The sequence below is a fragment of the Mastigoproctus giganteus genome, chromosome 9, assembly GCF_048544385.1.
Source record: "Mastigoproctus giganteus isolate SK-2022 chromosome 9, ASM4854438v1, whole genome shotgun sequence".
Classification (NCBI taxonomy): domain Eukaryota; kingdom Metazoa; phylum Arthropoda; class Arachnida; order Uropygi; family Thelyphonidae; genus Mastigoproctus; species Mastigoproctus giganteus.
The window spans coordinates 196,849,166-196,871,014 of record NC_143583.1 but is presented as its reverse complement, the minus strand read 5'-3'; the positions used below and the strand labels follow the sequence as shown (position 1 = coordinate 196,871,014).

Here is a 21,849-nt window from a genome sequence, read left to right as displayed (position 1 = left end):
CATATTTACAGTAAAGCGTATCAGATAATCACTATGAAAAGGCGCTGTGGTCACTAATATCACTTGGCACTCGGGGCCCCTCCCCTGAGTCCACGGAAGCTCTCATAATTATGTTGATGCAAAATATTCATTTATTTTGTTAGCTACCCGAGCAGGATCATCAACAGTTGAACCATCGATATCAAGTGGAGCAATCTGATTCATCCCCTTCCTTCTAGAGTTTACATAAGTAAAGAACTCTTTGCTGTTTTCCTTTGAATCCTTTGCCAAAGATTTCTCGTAACCTGCCTTCACCTGCCTGACCTTCTTTGTAACTTGGTTACAGACCAGCTTATATCTATCATAGGCTTCTGTGTCACATGTTAATTTATATTTATTCCATGCATTTTTCTTCTCTGCCATATGTCTCTTTAGTTCATCTGACATCCATTTAGGAATAAACCTTGAACAATATTTCTTAGTTGCTTTGTAAAGCCTAGTAGCTTCCAAGATAAGTTCTTTGAATGCTTCCCATTTTGAATTTGCTGTTTGTAACATCATCAGTTGGTCCCACTGCACAGAATTTAAATACTGTCTCAGACCATCGTAGTCGCCTTTATGAAAGCAATAACCCTTCCCTTTACCACTGATGGTAATTACCTCTTTGAGAAAATCCCATTTCAGCACACTGTGATCACTGCCACCTAGTGGTTCCTTTATCTGCAGATTCTTAATGCATGAAGAATCACTACTTATAATCAAATCAAGAGTATTACTCCATCTAGTTGCCTCCCGAACATGCTGATGTAGAAAACAATCATCCAATAAATCCACAAAAGCCTTGCTAATGTGTGAGTGACCAACCGACAAATTACATCCAATATCTGGGAAATTAAAATCCCCCATTATAAGACTATCTGATTTACTAGCCCACTCTATTTTTCTGTACAGTTTCTTATTATACTCATCAGAGTCATTACGCATATAGCAAACTCCTACTCTCAATTTTGATCTCCCAATCCTTATGTCACATCAAACTGATTCGACACTGAACTGTCCAGCGATGTAGACTGGCTTGACTTCTTTGGATTTTATGTGTTTCCTAACTAATAGCACAATCCCCTCTTCTCTTCCTATCCTGCCTATCCTTTCTGTACACATTGTACTCCCCATATTCCGGTTCTGCATTCCTTATATCTGTGTGACACCACGTCTCTGATATCCTAACAATATCCACCTTTGATGTCTTGACCAACACTTCAAATTCATCAAATTTATTTTCCAAACTCCTAGAATTTTGTACATGCAAGTATACATCCACCTTTTCCTATTCTTAGCTACCCTAACACAAGTCATGTGTTTACTTGTACCGCAATGACTCCCAGCAGTCTCTGAAATATCCTGCAACTTGTTTTCCAGGCTGCTGCTCATTCGAAATAGAAGCAGTGCAAGAATCAGTTTCACCTCTGCCAGTGGCTACTGTTAATCTATTAGTCCTTGTATCCCACAAGCCAGCAGTTTCCGACCCACCTAACACTGCCTTGATAGCATCGACAAATATTCTTGCACACTTTCTATTTAAGTGTATCCCATTCCTGTAGAAGCAGTCTCTCCTGTTAACAAGTGCAGTCCAGGCTGAAAAAAATTCTACCCCTTGAGCCGTGCACAATCTTACCAGAGCCGAATTGATCGACAAGGCTCTCATCATATACTCCCTCCTATCATGTCTGGGCAGAATTGCAGACACTTTCAAATTCAACCCTAATTCTTGGCTTTTTTTCAACAGTGACCTGTACTTGTTAAGTAATTCCGCCAGTCTCCTACTCTTAATATCATTAGTGCCAACATGTACAAGTATATCACCTTTTGTGCCCTTATTCTTAGTTACCCTAACACAGCCCATGTACACGCTCCTGAGAAATGTCGCAAATACCGAAAACGTGAATACTGAGTTATGGCTCCCATAGTAATAAAGGGGTTCCGTTCCAAAGTATGAAATATATAAGAAAAACTAGTCTAAAATTTTGTCTATGTATGTATTATATGTACCTTCATAATATGACTATGTACATAGACAGTACATAGTGAAATGCAAGCATATGGCATCGAAATGAAAATAAGAAACAATTTAATATTAAATGTATATTTATTAGAAATTTCAAACAAATCTTTCAAAACAGCGTCTTTGCTTGCTAGCAAAAAAAACATCCCGCCAGTGCTATCACCAGTTTCGCTAAAGTGTTGATAAAGGAGTTTTGCCTTTTCGCGAATAATGAGTGAACTTAACGGAATTTTATTTTGAGTTACAGTCTTCTATCCACAGATTTAAAGCTTTTTCCATTTTTTCTAATTTAACATCACGAGTTACAGAGCAAATGTTTGAAGCAATTAGCGCATTTTCACGGACACTACGGCAGATTTTTTCTTCCGATTTCTTGATTGATCGTACCGTTGACTCATTGATTTTATAATGTTTTGCCACTGAGGAGACACTTTCACCATTAGAAATTTTGTCTAATAACTCAATTTTATTCGCTAACGTCATCACCTTCTTTGATATTTTCATATTTCTCTTTTTATTAGTAGCCATATTTTTGTAGGGGTTAGAAAGAACTTGTCCACAATAAAGTCACTTTCTTCCGTTAACACACTCGAAAAAGTCTGTTTTACACTGCAAAATGGTAGATTTATCATTTTTGTAAGCATATCAATTTATAAATTGATAAATTTATTCAATTTATAAACATATAAATTAAAAGCAAACGACGAAACCTTCCATGACAAACGCATAACACATACTGAACAAGGATTAACGAGAAACATCCACACTCGTGATTTTGTCACCACTCTCCCCCCCCCACCCACTGAACGCTGTTTTGACCGGGAAAGATAATTTTAGCCATGCCCATGTGTTTTATGGCGGAAAATATTCACGGCGCTTTAAAATTCACATTTTTTTAGGTTTCATTTTATATTAAATCGGCGACTGCGAATACGCGAAACCGCAAATACAGATACCGCGAATAGCGAGGGTTTACTGTATTTATTTGTTTCATGTTGACTTCCACCAGTCTCTGAACACCCCAGCACCCAGCCCTCTGTTCTGCTTCTCATTCTAACAGAAGCAATGCAAGAATCGCTTTAATCTCTGCCTGCGGTTACTATTAACATTTTAGTCTGTGAATCATTCCAAGCTAACAGTTTTCTACCTACCTATAGCTGCCTCGAGAGCATGAGCAAACACTCATGCATCATCATCATCAGTCATTTTCAATCCACTGGAGGATGAAGGCCTCTCCAGCAACTTTCCAGTTCCTTCTGTTTTGTGCAATGGCCATCCATTTACTACCCACAAATTCATGAATTTCATCTGTCCATCCCTGCTGTTGTCTTCCAGGTTTTCTCTTTGATACCATTCTGTTATTTTCTTAGTCCATGTGTCATCATGTCTTCGAGCTATGTGTCCTGCCCAAGACCATTTTAGTTCTTTTGTTTTGATAAGAATGTCCTTTACTTGAGATTGCTGCCTAATCCATGTGTTTCTCTTCTTATCAAACAGTCTGATTCCCAATATAATTCGTTCCATTCTTCGCTGTGTAGTTCTCAGCTTCTCTTACATTCTTTTGGTGAGTGGCCAAATTTTACTTCCATAAGTCATAGTGGGGAGTATACATTGGTTCATTATTTTACGTTTCAGACAAATATGGATATTGCTTCTCAGTATGTGACTATATTTCCTGAATGCTATCCATCCAAAATTTATTCTTCTCTTGACTTCCAGCAATTTATCATTATTACAGCTAATTACTTTTCCCAGATAAGTATATGACCACCTTTTCAATTACTGCGCAGGGTTGTTAAGGAAGCTACTGACGCTTTGCTGCTGCAACAGGGTCTGTAAAGGTTGAGGAGATGGGCTGAGAAGTGGCAAATGAAGTTTAACATTGACAAATGTAAAGTACTACATATGGGAAATAGCAACACCAGAGCAACGTATCAACTCTGAGGTACTACACTGACAGTGGTAGAGAATGAAAAGGATCTGAAGGTAATTGTGCAGGCAGATATGAAGTTCTCCGAGCAGTGCAGACGAGCTGCAAGGGTAGCTCATGGTGTCTTATCAATGATATACAGGAATTTTTCTAGCAGGGATAGGGAGGTGATTATTCCCTTGTATAAGGCAATGATTATTCCCTTGTATAAGGCAATGGTCAGGACGCACCTTGAGTACTGTATACAGGTCTGGAGGCCTCATTTCAAGAAGTATGTAGAGCTGCTGGAACAAGTACAGAGAAGGGCAACAAGGTTAGTGAACGGAACAAGGGTGCTGTTACGAAGAAAGGCTTAAGTTTTGCAAATTACAGTGTCTGGAGACTAGGCACTGGCGAGGTGATCTGATAGAGGTGTACAAAGCCTTGAATGGTTTGAGCATGCTCAATGCTGATGGGATACTGCCTCTTGCTCAGAATAATCACCTGAGAGGGCATAAATTCAAATTGAGGAAAGACAGATGTAGGATAGGTGTGCGGAAATTTGCCTTTAGCCAGCGGGTAGTTGGTTGGTGGAACAGACTTCCATCCCTTGTTGTGGAAGTTGATAGCCTAAATAAATTTAAGGCTCAGCTGGACAGGTATTTCGAACGAACGGAGGGGTGTAGTGGAAGGGTTTTTTTTTTTCCCAGCTGATGCTGCATAAGCTTGCTTTCTTGCATCATATGCCTCTATTAATGCTAATGCTAATAATATCTCTTTCTGTGGCATACTTGTTCATCATTATTTTTGTTTTAGCTATATTCATTTTTAGTCCAAAATCCTTACTAACTCTGCATAACTGATTAAGATTTTCCTCTAATTCTTTGGTATCGTGGATTATGACCACAATGCCTTCTGAAAATCGTAAATGGTTTAGGTACTTTCCATTCACATTGATTCAGTCTAATCTTCTGAAGCTGCCTCAAGGGCAGCAGTAAACAACTTCGGATATATTGTTTCTTTATCGAACTCCTTTCTCAAGTTTAAATTTCCAACTGTCTTTGTCTAGTCTAATAAAGAAGATAGTGTGTTCTCATATATTTTCTTCAAAATCATAATACAGTCGAACTTCCCTATAACTAATTCGATAAATCCAGCAAAAAAATTCGTTAGAGAAATTTCGTTATACAGAGAATATCTTTTTTATTAGAAATTGTTATCTAATTAGAAAATGAAAATGAATCTAATTTATTTTTAATATATTTTATTTCAAAAACACTTATTTAAATTGTTTACACAATTTTTGCCGGTATCACAAATTAAAAAAAAAAAAATCTGTAATTTTCGTTTGCGCAGTACAATTAAAAAATGCCTGATTCTCAAAGAAAACCTCACATTTGTTCAGAGCATTAAAATCATTATCAGGAACATTTTCACAAACTGTAGATCCATACGAACCATTTTAAAAGCGTGAATCATTTCTTCGCGAGTTGGCTTTTCTACTGGTTGTTCTGATGCGTCTTCAGCGTCATCGTTAATTTCTTCGTGATCATAGTAGTAGTACTATGTGATGCAAGTGTATGAGCTTATGCAGCATCATACAATTCCCTCCAAATGCCTGTCCAGTTCCTCCTTAAATTTATTTAACCTATCAACTTCCACAACGACAGATGGAAGTTTGTTCCAGCAATTAACCACTCACTGGCTAAAGACAAATTTCCACACATCTATTCTACATCTGTCTTTTCTTAATTTGAATTTATGCCCCCTTAGGTTCATAATCTGAACAGGTGGAAGGATCCCATCAGAATTCAGCGTGCTCAAACCATTCAAGGCCTTATACACCTCAATCAGATCACCGTGCAGTTGCCTCATCTCCAGCCACTGCAATTTGCAGAACTTAAGCCTCTCTTGGTAAGAGGATCCCTTCATTCCCCTCACCAATCTTGTTCCCCTTCTCTGTACATGCTCAAGCAAATCTACATCCTTCCTAAAAGGAGGCCTCCAGACCTGTACGCAGTACTCAAGGCATAGCCTGACCATTGCCTTATACAGAGGGACAATCACCTCCTTTTCCCTGCTAGAAAAATTCCGATATATCATATGCCTCATCTCCAGCTACTGCAATTTGCAGAACGTAAGCCTCTCTTGGTAAGAGGATCCCTTCATTCCCCTTACCAATCTTGTTGCCCTTCTCTGTACACACTCAAGCAAATCTACATCCTTCCTAAAAAGAGGCCTCCAGACCTGTACGCAGTACTCAAGGCGTGGCCTGACCATTGCCTTATACAGAGGGACAATCACTTCCTTTTCCCTGCTAGAAAAATTCCTATATATCACTGACAAAACCCCATGACCTGCCCTGGCAGCCTGCCTGCACTGCTCAGAAAACTTCATATCTGACTGCACAATTATTCCCATGTCTTTTTCATTTTCTACCACTTTAAGTGTAGTACCACACAGTTGGTACGTTTCTCTGGGGTTACTTCTACCCATATGCAATACTTTGCATTTGTCAAGGTTAAACTTCAGTTGCCACTTCTTAGCCTATCTGCCCAAATTTTCTAAATCCTGTTGCAATAGGACACTGCCATTACTGTCATTAACAAACCTGCCGACCTTTGTATCATCTGCAAACTTCGACACTAAGCCTGATATACCTTCATCAATATCATTGATAAATATAAAAAACAAGTGGACCCAACACCGAACCCTGTGGGACTCCACTAATAACATTAGTCCACGAAGAGCAGCACCCATTGATTACCATCCTCTGTCTTCTCCCACTCAACCATCCTTTTATCTATTGTAGCAACTTACCTTAATATCATTCTGCTCCAATTTGTAGAATAGTCTTCCATGCACAACAGTGTCAAAACCTTTCCTGGTCACGTCTAACCCTGTTCAGAAGTATTTCATCTTCATTTGGATGTTCTGTTGTAGTCAGATCTTGATCTACATAAACATAACTATCCAGTGTTATTTCATTTTCGATGTTTCCAGACGATTTTAATAATGTTCAAAAGTTTTTCAGTTGTGAAAGGGGCAGTTCATCTTGTTCGTCCAGTTATTGTTCAACTTCTGTGTTCAATGCAAATCCTGCTTTCGAAAAACAATTTTGAATAGTGTATTCAGTGACATCATTTGTACAAACTTTTGCCAGTTCAGAGATGCAATCTCTAAGGTTAATTGTAACGTCCAAATTTCTATTTTCTGATAACGCATTGCCAATCTTTATTATTATTCTCTTTCGATAATGAAATTTAAAATTTTTAATAATACCTTGGTATTATTAAAATTTTAAGTTTTATTGGTCCACTGGCTGGAGTTTTGACATTACGTTTGGTGGTAAAAACAACAACTTCACACTTTTAAGTTTGGCAGAAATACTGGTAGGATGTGCTGGACAGTTGTCAGTTATCAACAAGATTTTCCTTTTTTCTTTTGTTATACGCTTGTCTAGTTTTAATATCCATTCTTCAAAAATATCATTTGTCATTCATGCTTTTTTATTAAAGATGTAGTCAATTTCCAAAGATTTTGTGCCTCTAAAACATCTTGGGTTTTTTGATTTTCCGATGACTAAAAGTCTTAATTTTTCACTTCCTGTCATATTTGCTCCAACTAACACAGTGATTCTTTCTTTGCTTTGTTTTCTGCCAAAACATTTATCATCCTCAAAAGCAAATGTTCTATTCGGTAAACATTTAGAGAATAAACTTATTTTGTCAGCATTAATCCTCCAAAATCTTCTTTAAAGTATTGTTCCTCCAACTGTTACAATCTTTTTCGCTTACATTAACACTTTCTGCACAAATAACATTTTCCACAATTCTGTGGCGCTTCTTGAATTTATCTAGCCACCCAGTGCTCGCATTAAATTCTGTATATCCAAAGGACTGTGCAAATTTCAGAGCTTGTTGCTTAATTATTGGGCCCATTATTGGTATATTCTTTTTACGTATCATTTGCACCCATTTTAGAACAGCTTTATCAACATCTTCATATATACACAACTTAATTCGCTTATTGTCTGCTCCTCCTCTATTTTGCATTTAAAATTGATTCTGGATTTTTTAAAACCATAGATAAACTTCTTGCAGGTATGCCATATTTCTATGCAACATCTTTTTTCGTAAAACCCTGGTCAATATCATAGCAATCTTTGCTTTATAATTAATACTTAAACACTTTCTCTTCAACATTGTTTCTGCAATTGTAAAAATTACTCAATTGCAGCTCTTGCCGATACATACACTGCAAACTTTGCTGCGCTGGCCATATAGTGAATTTTTATTACCGCCTACTCAATGACGTTCGCTTGCCAATTCTACAGTATCACGTGACCTTTCCTCCTATCAAGTACTTTGAAGAAATATACGACTTTGTGAATTTCTTTTATTCTGCTTTCATTCATATATACACGAAAGAAAATTTATGATTAATGTATGTTACTTTTCAGAAAAAAAAAAAAAAATACAAGAGTATATAGTCTATGTGATTGATGACAAATTGTACTAAAAGAACGAAATTAAAAAAAAAAATTCATGAACACCATCTCTGGGAGTCCAGTTAGATGAGAATGGACATATCATGTAATGTCCTGAAAGAGCCCTCTGAGGTCGGGAAAATTCATATCTAGGAAATAAATAAACTCATATGCCGACCATTAAATAAAATTTTACTGTAACTAAAGTTTTTTACAAATAAAATCAAAAACAAATTATTTACAATAAACTAATGGTTGTATATTACGGAATGCTAAAAGCTGTAATAAAAATCATTTACTATAAAATATGCTAAAATATAAAAAATTTAAAAGCGCTGAAAACCGTTAAAAAACCTGAAGCTTTTGAGAGCGTCGGCTCCCTTCTTCAACAGTAATAAGACTTCCTGCAACATCTCTTTATATAGCAGGCTCATGATACCTCCACACATAGTATTTCTCCACGTGGTTCTATCGGCACATGGGCAGAACAATGAATACGCAAACGTATTCATCGTATTCATATGTATGTATGCATATTCATCCTATTTTTGAAACAATTGTATTAAGTTCGGATGAACGATTTTATTTGCCACGTACCCAAGCCATTTCCGCCTATGTGCTGACAGAACCACGTGGAGAAATACAACGTGTGGAGGTACCATGAGCCTGCTATATAAAGAGATGTTGCAGGAAGTCTTATTACTGTTGAAGAAGGGAGCCGACGCTCTTGAAAGCTTCAGGTTTTTTAACGGTTTTCAGCGCTTTCAAATTTTTTATATTTTAGCATATTTTATAGTAAATGATTTTTATTACAGCTTTTAGCATTCTGTAATATACAACCATTAGTTTATTGTAAATAATTTGCTTTTGATTTTATTTGTAAAAAACTTGAGTTACAGTAAAATTTTATTTAATGGTCGGCGTATGAGTTTATTTATTTCCTAGATATATCATATAATGATTGACAGGAAGGTCACGTGATATGGTTGAGGTGAGAAGCGAATGTCACTCAGTAGGCGTTACTAAAAACCGACTATGGTAGCATTCTATATATTGCCGCCGCAGCATGCTAAAGGTTTACTGCAGCAAATTTTGTTTTCCCCTTAGCCAACATCAATTTACAAATCTACTCTATTTATTGTAAAGTTTATGACCACTTTTAAGAAAACCCATTTGGTTTTATAACTGTAACAAAAATGAAACAAAGACCCTCCTACGGGCGTCAATGGCCACAAGTGTTCATTAAAAGGATGATTATTTAATTCGAGATGCTAATGTGCACTTTCGAAGGGAGTATATTTGAGCGGCTGTTTAGCAGTAAATGCTTGAAAATCTTCAAACATGCTTTTACTAATTTTTTAAAAAATTCGTTATAACACTTCGCTATATGGGGTTAATTTTACATGTAATTTCGTTTCAAGGTGCAATGTTTTGCGAAAAAATTTGTAATATAGAGAAATTCGTTAAATAGAAGTTCGTAATAGAGAAGTTCCACTGTATATGGGGTATCTATGCCTTGTCTTTCCAGTGCCTGAAACGTTGCCTTATGCTGTATGGAGTCATAATCCACAAATGCCAGGCATAATGGTGTTTTATATTCATTTGCTTTCTCTATTAGCTGTGACATTACGTGAAGGTGATCCATAGCTGAGAATTCTGTCCTAAAGCCAGCTTACTCTTTCAGTTGATTCTCATCAAGTATTCTTTCTAATCTGTTAGTAACGACCCTTGTGAACAACTTGTAGATGTGGGATAACAAGCTAACTGGTCTATAATTTCCAATTTCTGATTTATCTCCTTTCTTATGCAGCAAAACTATGATTGCATTATTCCACTACTTAGGCGTCACACCTTTTCTAATGCATTTTGTGAAGAGTCTTGCCAGTTTTTGTGTCATGTCTCTCCCTCCCAATTTAATAACTCTACAGTAACTTCATCTTCCTCTGGGGCTTTCTGATTCTTCATTTTCTTTAACGCATGTTCTACCTCATCAGGAAGGATATCAGGTATGTTGTATGTGTTACTAATTTGCGATCCATCTTCCCCACTGCCAGCATCATTCCCTTGCTCCTTGTATAACTCTTTATAGTAGTCTTCTGCTATTTGATAGAAAATAGCAAAGAAGGCATAAGCCTTCTTTGCTATTTATAAGTACATTATTGCTATTCTTCAGTATCATCAGTTTCAGTATCATCTCATGCACCCCCTTCTATTTAAGTGTATCCCATCCCTGTAGAAGGAATCTCTCCTGTTAACAAGCACAGACTACACTGAGAAAATTCCACCCCATGAGCCTTGGACAATCCCTCCAGGGCCGAATTGATTGACAAGGCTCTAATTATATACTCCCTCCTATCGTGTCTGGGCAGAATTGCAGACACTTTCAAATTTAACCCTAACTCATGACTTTTTTTTCAATATTGCCCTGTACCTGTTAAGTAAATCTGCAGATGTCAACTCTTAACGTCATTAGCGCCAACTTTTAAGGGCACAAAGGGTGACAACAATGTCACCATTTGTGCCCTTAAAAGATGTCTGTTCTACAACATCATCAACTTTTGCCCCTGGTACTATTCCACCTTTCCTTTTTACACAATATATTCTCCATCTTGCTGATAATAGAGTCACCGACAATAACTAACTCCTGTGAGAGCAGTGCATTCTGCCTTAGAGACTGCCGCTGTGTTGTCTGATGCGCAAGAGTGTGCTCTGGTGTTGAGTTGGGCAGCTGAGAGCTTGATGAGGTCCCCCATTTTAATACTGTCAAGAGCATCTACCCGACTCTTTGAACTCTCATAAGTGCCGATAAAAACACTGAGTTGGCATCTAATTCATAGGAGATCAGTTCAGCTTCAGAGAAGGATTCAGGACCAGAGAGGCAATATGAATATTAAGAACACTAGAAGAAAAGTATGGACATAGTAAAAGATCTGGCAAGTTGTTTTGTTGAGCACAAAAAGGCTTTTGACAGAGTGAATTAGGTTAAGCTGATGAAATCCTAGGAACAATTAGCCTTCATAAAAGAGATGTAAAACTAATTTAGGAACTTTACAGAGGACAGACAGCTGTAGTTCAGATTGATGGAGAGGAAGCAGAAGAAGTGGACATTCGTAGGGGTGCCAAGCAGGCATGTTCCATGTCCCCTTTACTATTTAATATATATATATATATAAAGAAGCATTGAGATGAAAGAGTACAAAGAAGAGCAGAAAGGCAGTGTAAAAGTAGGAGGGGAGAAGATAAAGACAATAAGATTTACAGACAACCAGGTATTGATTGCTAATAGTGAGGAAGAATTACAGAGCTCCTTGGATATCTTGAACAGTAAAGTAAGGAAGTACAATATGAAGATTAACAACAAGAAAACCAAGATAATGTTAATTTCAAAGTGGCCAGGAAGAAGAATCAATGTAACGTTAAACGGAATAATATTGGAACAGGTGGACAGATACAGATACTTGAGAAGCATAGTGACACAAAATGGAAAAAGCCTGGAGGAAATAAAAACAAGAATTGCAATGGGAAAATAGGCATTTAGTAACAGAAAATAACTGTTGAGCAGGGCCACTGCAAGTGGGTAGGCGAGGTATTGCTTACGGGTGGCAATTCAGGAGGGCACCAAAAAAACGTTTGACATATACAAGTCGGACCTCTGTTCAATGAATTGCTTTAAAGAGAAATTTGATATTTAACAATTTTTTTTAATTCCTCTTGGTAATTACATTTATAATAGTTTCAGTAGAACAACGAAAAATTTCATTTAACGACCGGATTAAGAGAGACTTTACTGGGAACGCATTATTAGCAGCTACCGAGTCAATTAGTGCTGCTGCTAAGCACGAATTAAGAAGTAAAGGAAAATACCATTCTTAAACATAGTGTTACTCTTAAAACTTATCCAACTGCTTGTCCCACATACCCAGAAGTTGTGCTGGTCATCTGATTGGTTTTATACAATCAGCGCGACTTCCATCGTTTACCAGTATTCAACACAACAGGCAAATAATTCGTTTGAAATAAATACAGTACATGAAATTGCAGGCACATTAATTGGTTATCCAGATCTGTGTTTCACATTTATATTTTGCAGTTATAAAATCATTTTCTTCAAGTTCTCTGCCCTCGGGCAGGTTCAGGGATTCATTGACGCCTTGCTTCTCCATCTTGTGCTATACTTTTAGTTCCTGGATAATTTCCCCTTATCGTCCAATCCATCATTCCAATTCTCTTTCTCCCAACACTTCTCTTCCCACACATCTACCCCTCAATCCCTTTCCTCAGCATGCTTTCTCTTCTCAATACATGTCCTATAAAGTTATTTTGTCTCCTTAATTTTTTACAAACGTTCTCTCTTCTACTTTCCGCAAAATCTCATTCTCACTCTGTCCACCCATTTCACCCTTTCCATTCTCTTCCACACCCACATCTCAAAAGCTTCTAGGTATCTAATTTCCTCTTTCCCAGTGTCCGTGTCTCGAAGCCATATAGTACAATAGTCCATATTAATGTTTTCATCATTTACTTTCTTAATTCCTCCTTGAAATCTTTTCTCAATAGTTCTTTTCTATTACTAAATGCTTCTTTCCCATTGTAATTCTTGTTTTTATTTCTTCAAAGCTTTTCCCAATTTCTGTCATTACACTTCTCAAGTATCTGTATCTGTCAACCTGTTCCAATATTCTTCCATCTAATGTTGTATTGATTCTTCTTCCTGGCCATGTTGAAATTAACATTACCTTGGCTTTACTGCTGTTAATCTTCATATTTTACTCCTTTATTGTGCTGTTCAAGATGTCCAAGGAGCTCTGTAATTTTTCATTATTAGCAATCAATATCTAGTCATCTGCAAATCTTATTTGCAGATGACTAGATTCCATGCCCCCCACTCTCACAAATAGTGTGGGGGGCTTGGAACACCCTTGCCTTACATCCCCACCAATGGGAAATCACGGAATATTTTAAGAAAATAGAACAGAGGAAACATTCCAAAAAATTCTCGATTCGGCTAATAATATGGCTACTATCATTCGCATTGCTGCTTTGTTTCCAGAAGTAAGCACTGTAAGGAAAGATTGAAAAGACATCATTTCGATTATGAAAGTAGGGAGGAACCTATTCAGGAACCGCAAATAAATTTCAAAATTAATTTTTTTCTTTCAAATTATGGACACAACAATTTTCTCGTTAACTGAAAGGTTTAGAAATATGAAATAACATGTAGAAATATTTAAAATATTTTATAATATTTCTGAATTTAAAAAAATGATAATATAACGATTTTTTAAATGTTTGCAAAGATTTACATAATAAATTAAGTGACATTGATCATAAAAAAATCTGATATTGATGGTTTAGCATTATTTGAAGAACTTAAAAGGACTTCAAATTTATATTAAAGACAATGTTACTTCATTTGAAGTGTTACAATATATTTTTAAAAACAATTTTACAAATTCCTTTTTTTTTTTCAAATGTAGCAGTTGCATTAAAAATTTATGCAAATGAGGGGAACAAAGGGGTGCTCTTATGAAGAAAGGCTTAAGTTCTGCAAATTGCAGCTTCTGGAGACTAAGCCTGTGAGGTGATCTGACTGAGGTGTATAAGGCCTTAAATGGGTTGAGCAGGCTCAATGTTGATGGGATTCTTCCTCTTGCTCAGATTATGCACTTGCAAGAGCATAAATTCAAACTAAGAAAAGATAGTTGTAGAGTAGTTGTTTGGAAATTTTTATTTAGCCAATAGTTGAATGTGGAACAAACTTCCATCTGTTGTTGTGGAAGTTGATAGCTTAAATAAATTAAAGCAAGAATTGGACAAACTTTTGGATTGGACGGGGAGGTGAATGGAAAATTGGTTTTTTTCCTTTTTTTTTTTTTGGCTGATGCTGTATATTTGTTTGTTTGTTATTTGGTTTTTAGGAGCATTAGCAACTAAGGCCATATTGCTCCGACTGATGCTGTATAAACTTGTTTTCTTGCATCATATGTCACTACTAATGCTAATACCAATTTTTCTGTGTTTAGACAATTTTTCCAGTTTCAGCTGGCTCAGGTGAGCAGAGTTTTTCAAAATTAAAATTAATGAAAAATATTTACAATTGACAATGTGTCAACAACGCCTCTCTAATTTGGCAATAATTTCGAGGGAAAGTGATCATTTGGAACAAATAAACATACAAAATAATTAATAAATTCGCATCTCTTAAAGCAAGGAAACATAGATGATTTGTAATCATTTTTTTTTTTTTAACATTATAATTTTCCTTTTATTTTATTATTGTGATAGAGTACAATTACTGTGATTTAGAATTTAAAGTTTATTTCCAGAATTTCAGAATGATTTTGTTATTTTTGTTTGTTGTTTCATTATATTATATGTGAGATATGTTGTAATTCTTTTATTTTTCAATAAATTAATAATAATTATTTATGCTTTACAACAGGCCCCCGTTATAACGCGGTTCGCTTTACGCTGATTCGCTATAATGCTGTTCTTATATTATAACCCGTATCTGACTATAACGCTGTCACAGATCACTATAACGCTCTTTTACAGATCTCTATAACGCTCTTTTTCAGATCACTATAATGCTCTTTTACAGATTGCATTTTTGCATATTTAACGAAATCGTTTCATTTGATGGAGTCGATAGCATGAAAATGAATAGCAAAACAGCATTAAAACGTTTCCCACACTGACTTGAGAAATTTTTCCACGCTCAGTGAAATTTTCTTGCATGCTAATTTAATTGCAGTACAGTGACTTGTTATGTAGTTCGGAGATCAACATTTTAAAAAATGATCAAGTATATTGCTTGTAATATTTGCATTATATACATTTATCCAAAGTCTAGTCATCACTCAGTACAGTATTAGACATTGTGCGTAACGGACAGTTTACTCCAACATTGTATCATAATTAATGCAACCAACGCAGTTACATTTTCGAAGAGTTAATAATGGCCGATAAGAATGAAAGAGCAACATCTGGGCACAGTACGAAGCCTATAAATGTAAGAAAAAGACTGAATTTGAAAATTAAATTAGACATTTTGAAGTGAATCGATTTCGGTCAACGACAAGCGGATGTGTGCCATAATTTAGGACTTGCAAGTTTAACTGTAAGAACAATTATAAAAAAAAAATAAAGAATTAATTTTAGCAGTAGGAAAGATAGCTGTTGCACTGCAAGCAACTAGGGCTAGGCCGACTATTAGGATTGAAATGGAAAGATGTTAACTAATTTTATTGAAGATAATATCCAATGCAGAATTCAGTTAAGTTAAATATTACAAAAAAAAAAAAAAAAGAGAGAGAGAGAGAGAGAGAGAGAGAGAGAGAGAGAGATTAGCCAATATGATGATCTGAAGAAAACTCACCTAAAAAAAAAAAAAAAAAAAATGTGGAACCATTTAAAACTGGTAAGGGCTGGTTGAATAGATTTAAAATCTAGGGAGAAGCCGCAAGTGCAGATCAAGGAACCAAAACTTTCAAAAAAGAACTTGTTAAAATTACCAAAGAGGGGTATTGTGTGTTATACTTCTCAACAAGTTTATAACATAGAGGAAGCAGGACTTTTGTGGAAAAGAATGTCTAAAAGAAGTTTCGTATTGAAAGAAGAAAAAAAACATGCCAGGTTTCAAAGCGGCTAAAGATCGGGTGACTTTATTGTAGGGTGGTAACGCTGCAGGGGATTTAAAATTAATACCCCTTTTAGTTTATTTAGAAGAGGGCCAACCCAAAATTGACACATTTTTCATGATTAAATTCATCAATTAAATTAAATCAATTAAAATCAATTTAGATCAATTAAATTCATGATTTTAATTGGAATGTTAAGTTTAATTTTGATACGTAAGTAGTTACCACATAATTATATACGTGTGTAATGCAGAATATTTTATATGTATAAATATTTGAATATTAAATATTTAGACCGACATTTGTGCATCTTTTCACTACCATTTATTATTGATTAGGAAATATCCTATGGCACCGACCGCAACTTACAAATACATATGTTACCTTATGGGAATGTGGCACTCGCTTAGCGCGGATTCACTTAACGCTCTGTTTTTCCGGAACGAATTATCAGCGTTAAGCGGGGGTCACCTGTATTTTATTTTTTAATGGAAATATTTTGGGGTAGCAAATTGGATTTCGCTTACTGGCAGCACATAGGGTCACAGCGGCCCTGCTGTTGAGAAGAAATTAAGAAAGCAAATGGTGAAAACATTAATATGGACTGTTGTACTATATGGATCAGAGACATGGACACTGGGAAGAGAGATTAGACAGCTTGAAGCTTTCAAAATATGGGTGTGGAGGAGAATGGAAAGGGTGAAGTGGGTGGGCAGAGTGAGTAATGAAGTTTTGAAGAAAGTAGGAGAAGAGAGAATATTAGTAAAAGAACTAAGAAGATGACAAAAAAACTTCATAGGACATGTATTGAGAAGCTCACTTCTGGTTAGTATGGGCTTGGCACACCCAGGGTCCTGAGCTGGATATCATCATTCTTCTCTTCCTTGGTGATTCCCTTTTTCCTCTCTCTCTCTTAGGGTAACTCAGAAATTTTTTTTGGTGCAGCAAAAGCCTCGGACTTCCTTGCACTATATGGCTAATAATAATAATAATAATAATAATAATAATAATAATAATAAAATAATAAAAAGAGAAAGCATGTTGAGGAAAGTGATTGAGGGGAAGATGTGCAGGAAGAGAGCTGTAGGGAGGAGAAATGGAATGATGGATTGGATGAGAAGAGGAAATTATGCAAGTATTAAAAGGAAAGCATAAGATAGAGAAGCATGGCATCAATGGAGCTCTGGACCTGCCTGAGGTCAGAGAACTAGAAGCAGAAGACCATGTGCAGAGAATTGAAGAAATTGGGTATTGGCAGTCACCTGCCTATTTGGAAGCCATTTATTTCAGAGAAAAACAGAAAAATCCATTTGTAGTGGTGCCAAGAGCTGACTGGACATTGGAACGATAGAAGAAAGTCATGTGGTTAGATGAATCACAATGCACTTTGTTTTGCACTGATGGTAGGCAGAGAAAGTGGTTAGAACTTCACAAAGTGATGGATCCTGCTTGCCTTGTTAAGACAACCCAAGCATCTGGAGACAGTATCACGGTATGGGAATATTTTGTTTTCATAGACTGGTTCAGTTGATACTGGTGGAAGGAAGAATGTCATCCACTGAATTTTGTATCAGATCTGCTGCACCCTGCAATGATACACTTCTATCCTGAAGGTAATGGCCACTTTATGAATGACAATGCAACAATGCATTGTGCCAAAATCATGCAAGACTGGTTTGGAAAAGATGACAGATTTCCAACATCTTCCCTGATCCCCACATTCACCTGATTTCAATCTAATTGAGAATGTGATATGTTGGAGAGCTATTCGGCAACATGGTCCTCTTCCTTCAACTTTGTCATAGCTATGCAAAATATTGGTAGCTGTGACAACATTAATGAATGAATAGTACAATTACAATTAGATCAAATCACATAAAAACACCTTATATAATCCATACTGTGCACACACTTGCTGTTGTTTGAAACAAAGGTGGCCTGATTCGATAAAGAGTTCATATTTTTTGGATAGTTTGTGTACTTATTATTTAAAAATATTTATATGTATAACTGCAGTATAATTGGTAAACAAATTACTAATATTTTGAAAAAAACTATATTCTAACTATAAACTGCAATTTTATTAATGTGCACTTGAACATACCTTCTCGTATAAATCCATATCCTTTACTTTCAATGGCAGGAGTAATCCTATTTGTGACCTTCAAATAATTCATTGTGTAAAGTGTAGGGGCCATATATATCATTGTTTGCTCCCCACATCCCCTAGGTTGTGAAAGCAAGGCATCAGGATTTTCAAGAGATGTCTGCAATGTTGGCCCAAATTCATTACCTAGAAGAATATATTAATAATTCTATCATATTTTAATACTGATAAATTTCTTTAGTGAATAGCCATTCTAGAAGTAGATATATTAATTTTGTGCAAGAAAAATACACTGTCTGGTCAACACATTAAAACCACAAGTCTCTTTTGGCAATAGGCCATTCCTCCCCATGTGGTGGTACACGTGTTGTGGTGAGATCTCTAAATCTGATACTGTAGCTTTGTGGCATGCGATGCATACAAAGTACTTGATTGACACGATCAAGGGATGTGATCTCTCAGATCACGTCCCTTGCTCATGTCAATAAAGTACTTTGTATGGATTGCACAAAAGGATGACTGTCGGGAAGCAGTTGAAGGGGTGGCAATTTTACTGAAACTGTGAATCTTGTAGGATGTTTGTGAAGTGCCGTAGTTAAGGTGTTCCAAGAGTCAATGGATAGTGGGCAGAGCAGTTCACTGGGCCAATTTCAGACACACACACGTCACTGATTAATGGCTGTCCCACCATGTGTAAGCCAATAGACAGAAAGCAGTGGAATGGCTCACCATGGACTTTAACCAGGCAATGACCACTTACAAGACCATAAGCCAATGAACCCTCCTCGGTGGGGCCGCCAGAGAAGATACCCAGTCAAGGGTACCTACCCTTGCAGCCACTCATTGCGAATGACTCCTAAAGTTTGCATCTGAATGGCATCGCTGAACTACTGACAACTGGTAAAAAGTTGCTTTTCCCATAAATCATGTTTCCTGCTGTGTGTCATGTGGTCAGCAGATGGTAATTTTGGTGAAAAAATGCAGAGAGGAATCACTCATGTCTTTGTCCAACAGAAACAGGCAGGTGGCGGAAGTGTTTTGGTATGGGGGAATGTTTTCTGGGAATCTCTTGGAGTACTCATATACATAGACTACACTCTGAATGCTAAAAACTACCTACCCATTTTGGCTGATCAGGTACACCCCTTCATACTGACTGTCTTCCCAGATGGCACAGGCGTGTTCAAGCAGGATAATGCACCCTGCCACGTTGCCAGTATTATTTGAGAGTGGTTTGCTAAAAACGAAAGTTAATTCCAAGTGCTAACTCGGCCGCTGAAATCAGCAGATATGAATCCCATTGACTATCTATGGGATTACGTGGATCAACAGATCCACGGTGTTTAGACTCCACCATGGACTATTTCAGATATATGGGGCTCAAGTCTGGCAACATGGTACAACATATTACCTGCATCATTCAGAGGATTTATTGAGTCCATGCCTCCTGTGTATTGGTGGTCATAATGTTTGACTGGACAGTGTATTAGTTATATGGTCATAAAATTATTAAGGCTAAAATTATTATTGATCATAAAATTATGAGGGCTGTTCAATAAAGAATGATCAAAATTAATCATCCATTTTTTGATGGTCCTTTTCAAAGCAGTCCCCATTTGATGAAATGCACTTATTGCAACATTTCTGCCATTCTTCAAAAACATGGTGGAAGCTAATTTTTGATATGCATCTGAGAATCGCCTCCAATATCTTTAGAACTTCTTCTGATGATTGTAAACGTTTTTCTCACAGCTCCTTCTTTAACTTTGGAAATAAAACAAATCACAGGATCAGAGTAATCACAGGATCAGAGTGATGGATGAGGACACACTTGACATTAATGTTGGCTAAGTACTCGTTGACAGTATGAGCAATGTGATGTCTTGCATTGTCATAAGGCAGCATCCACCAACCTGCATACAGTTGTGGTCGTTTGTGATGACTGTGACCCAGCAAAGTTTGCAATGCAGTTTTGTAGTAAGGTCCTGTAACAGTCATATGATGTGGCACAACATTCTGTTAAAAAAACAAAAGCACAACATGCTTTTGCATTTTTGGTATTGGCAATGATGCAGACTTCTAAACAGAGCTCTGTTGCTTACTCTCTGTGTCAAAAAGATGAAGCCATGTCACACCTGCCTTTATCACCTTGTGCAGAACCTCACCATCTTCAGTAACTATCCACTGCAGCTCCTGACAAACCTCCACATGAACTTGCCTGTTGCTCAGGTGTGAGCAGTCTTGGAAGCCAGCATGCACAAACACATGCCATTTGCAAATGGTCATGGAAAATATCATCGTTATTATAATTGCTCTTATATTATTTCTCCCTGATTGAGGGATTCCACTCCGTGATGGGTACTGCTACCAAGTACACAGGGTGGTTGTAATGTCTGGTGTTACTGTTAGTTGAGGAAATCTCTGACTATCCTACAGGTGTTCAGGATTGCAACTTTCTGGAGTTCCTTGTAGGTGTTCTCTGAAAGACCTACTGCTCCTAGGCTGCTATGTAGAGTCTTTGGTACCATACCGGTGGTTGACAGGATGATCAAGATGGTTGATACTTCTTGCATATGCCACATCTCCTTGACCATATGTCTCAGGTTTGTGTACTTCCTAATTTTTTCCTCATGGGTTTTCTGGACATTGCTAGTGTTGGGAACTGCTATATCAATCAAGTAGGTAGCCTTTTCCATCTGGTCCACAAGGGTTATGTCTGGTCTGTTGTGCGGGATGGTCTTTTCCGTTATTATGGCGCAGTCGCAGTACAGCTTGTGGGTTCGGGTTTCTAGTACTACCTGGGGTTCGTACTTGCAGTATGGTACACTTTCTTTGGTCAACTGTTATTTCCTCGCTAGCTTCTGATGTATTATCCTGGCTACCTGGTCGTGTCTATGAGTGCACTCAGTCTGGGTGATCACCTTGCAATATGATGTGGGATCGTTTCTGAGGCCAGGTGGCATCGTAAGCATGTGTTATTTGACATTCCAGGCTCCTTTGCAATATATTTTCTATAGTTTCAGGTGTTGATTGCCTGGTCTTGGATGGCCAGCATGAATCCTTCAGTCTCAGGAAACAGCATCCCGCTTGTGAGTCTTTTGTACCTCGTTGAGAAGGGGATAGTTACGGTTCAATAAATTTGGTTTCAATCAGATTGTAAATAAAATATTATTACAGTCACATAAACTGATCAATATTTGGAAAGTAGAACTAAAAAAAAAAAAAAATGGTGATGGTTTTTTGGAGCATTTTTTTGAGAAAAAACCTGATTGTTAAGTGGTTAACATTTCAAACAGATTGTTCAAAGTAAGATCTTCAGCTTAAGCTGACAATAACTTACACACCTATAGCAGAAATAGTACAGGATTCTGTTCCAGGTATGAAGTCTGCAGGTGGAGTTAACCTCACTGCCGTGATTTGAAGATTTTGAGAATCGTCAATGGAGTCTGGAAAAAAATCACAGAAATCAGAAATAAAAAGAAATGGTACAAAAATAATATTTAGTTCTTTATTATTAAAGAACTAAATGTTCGTTATCAGTATTGCAACAGCATGTTAATTAATATGTTATTCACATAATAAACAACATTATAATAACATAAAAAAACAGATAAATCAGTAAGTCCAGTGAAACTTCTGGTTCAAGTGAATTTAGATTTATTG

The 21,849-nt window shown here is 36.8% G+C and overlaps 1 protein-coding gene across 1 annotated transcript in view; it reads right to left on the bottom strand.

Annotated features, from left to right (window-relative positions):
* LOC150081006 (venom factor-like) overlaps nucleotides 1–21,849 on the bottom strand; it is a 785,003-nt gene that overhangs the window by 382,590 nt on the left and 380,564 nt on the right. The window contains exons 22-23 of the mRNA XM_090382066.1: nucleotides 21,531–21,632; nucleotides 18,184–18,372 (exon numbers count right to left, since the gene is read on the bottom strand). Coding sequence (XP_090238192.1) covers nucleotides 18,184–18,372; nucleotides 21,531–21,632 — 291 coding nt within the window. The remainder of the gene's footprint in view (nucleotides 1–18,183; nucleotides 18,373–21,530; nucleotides 21,633–21,849) is intronic.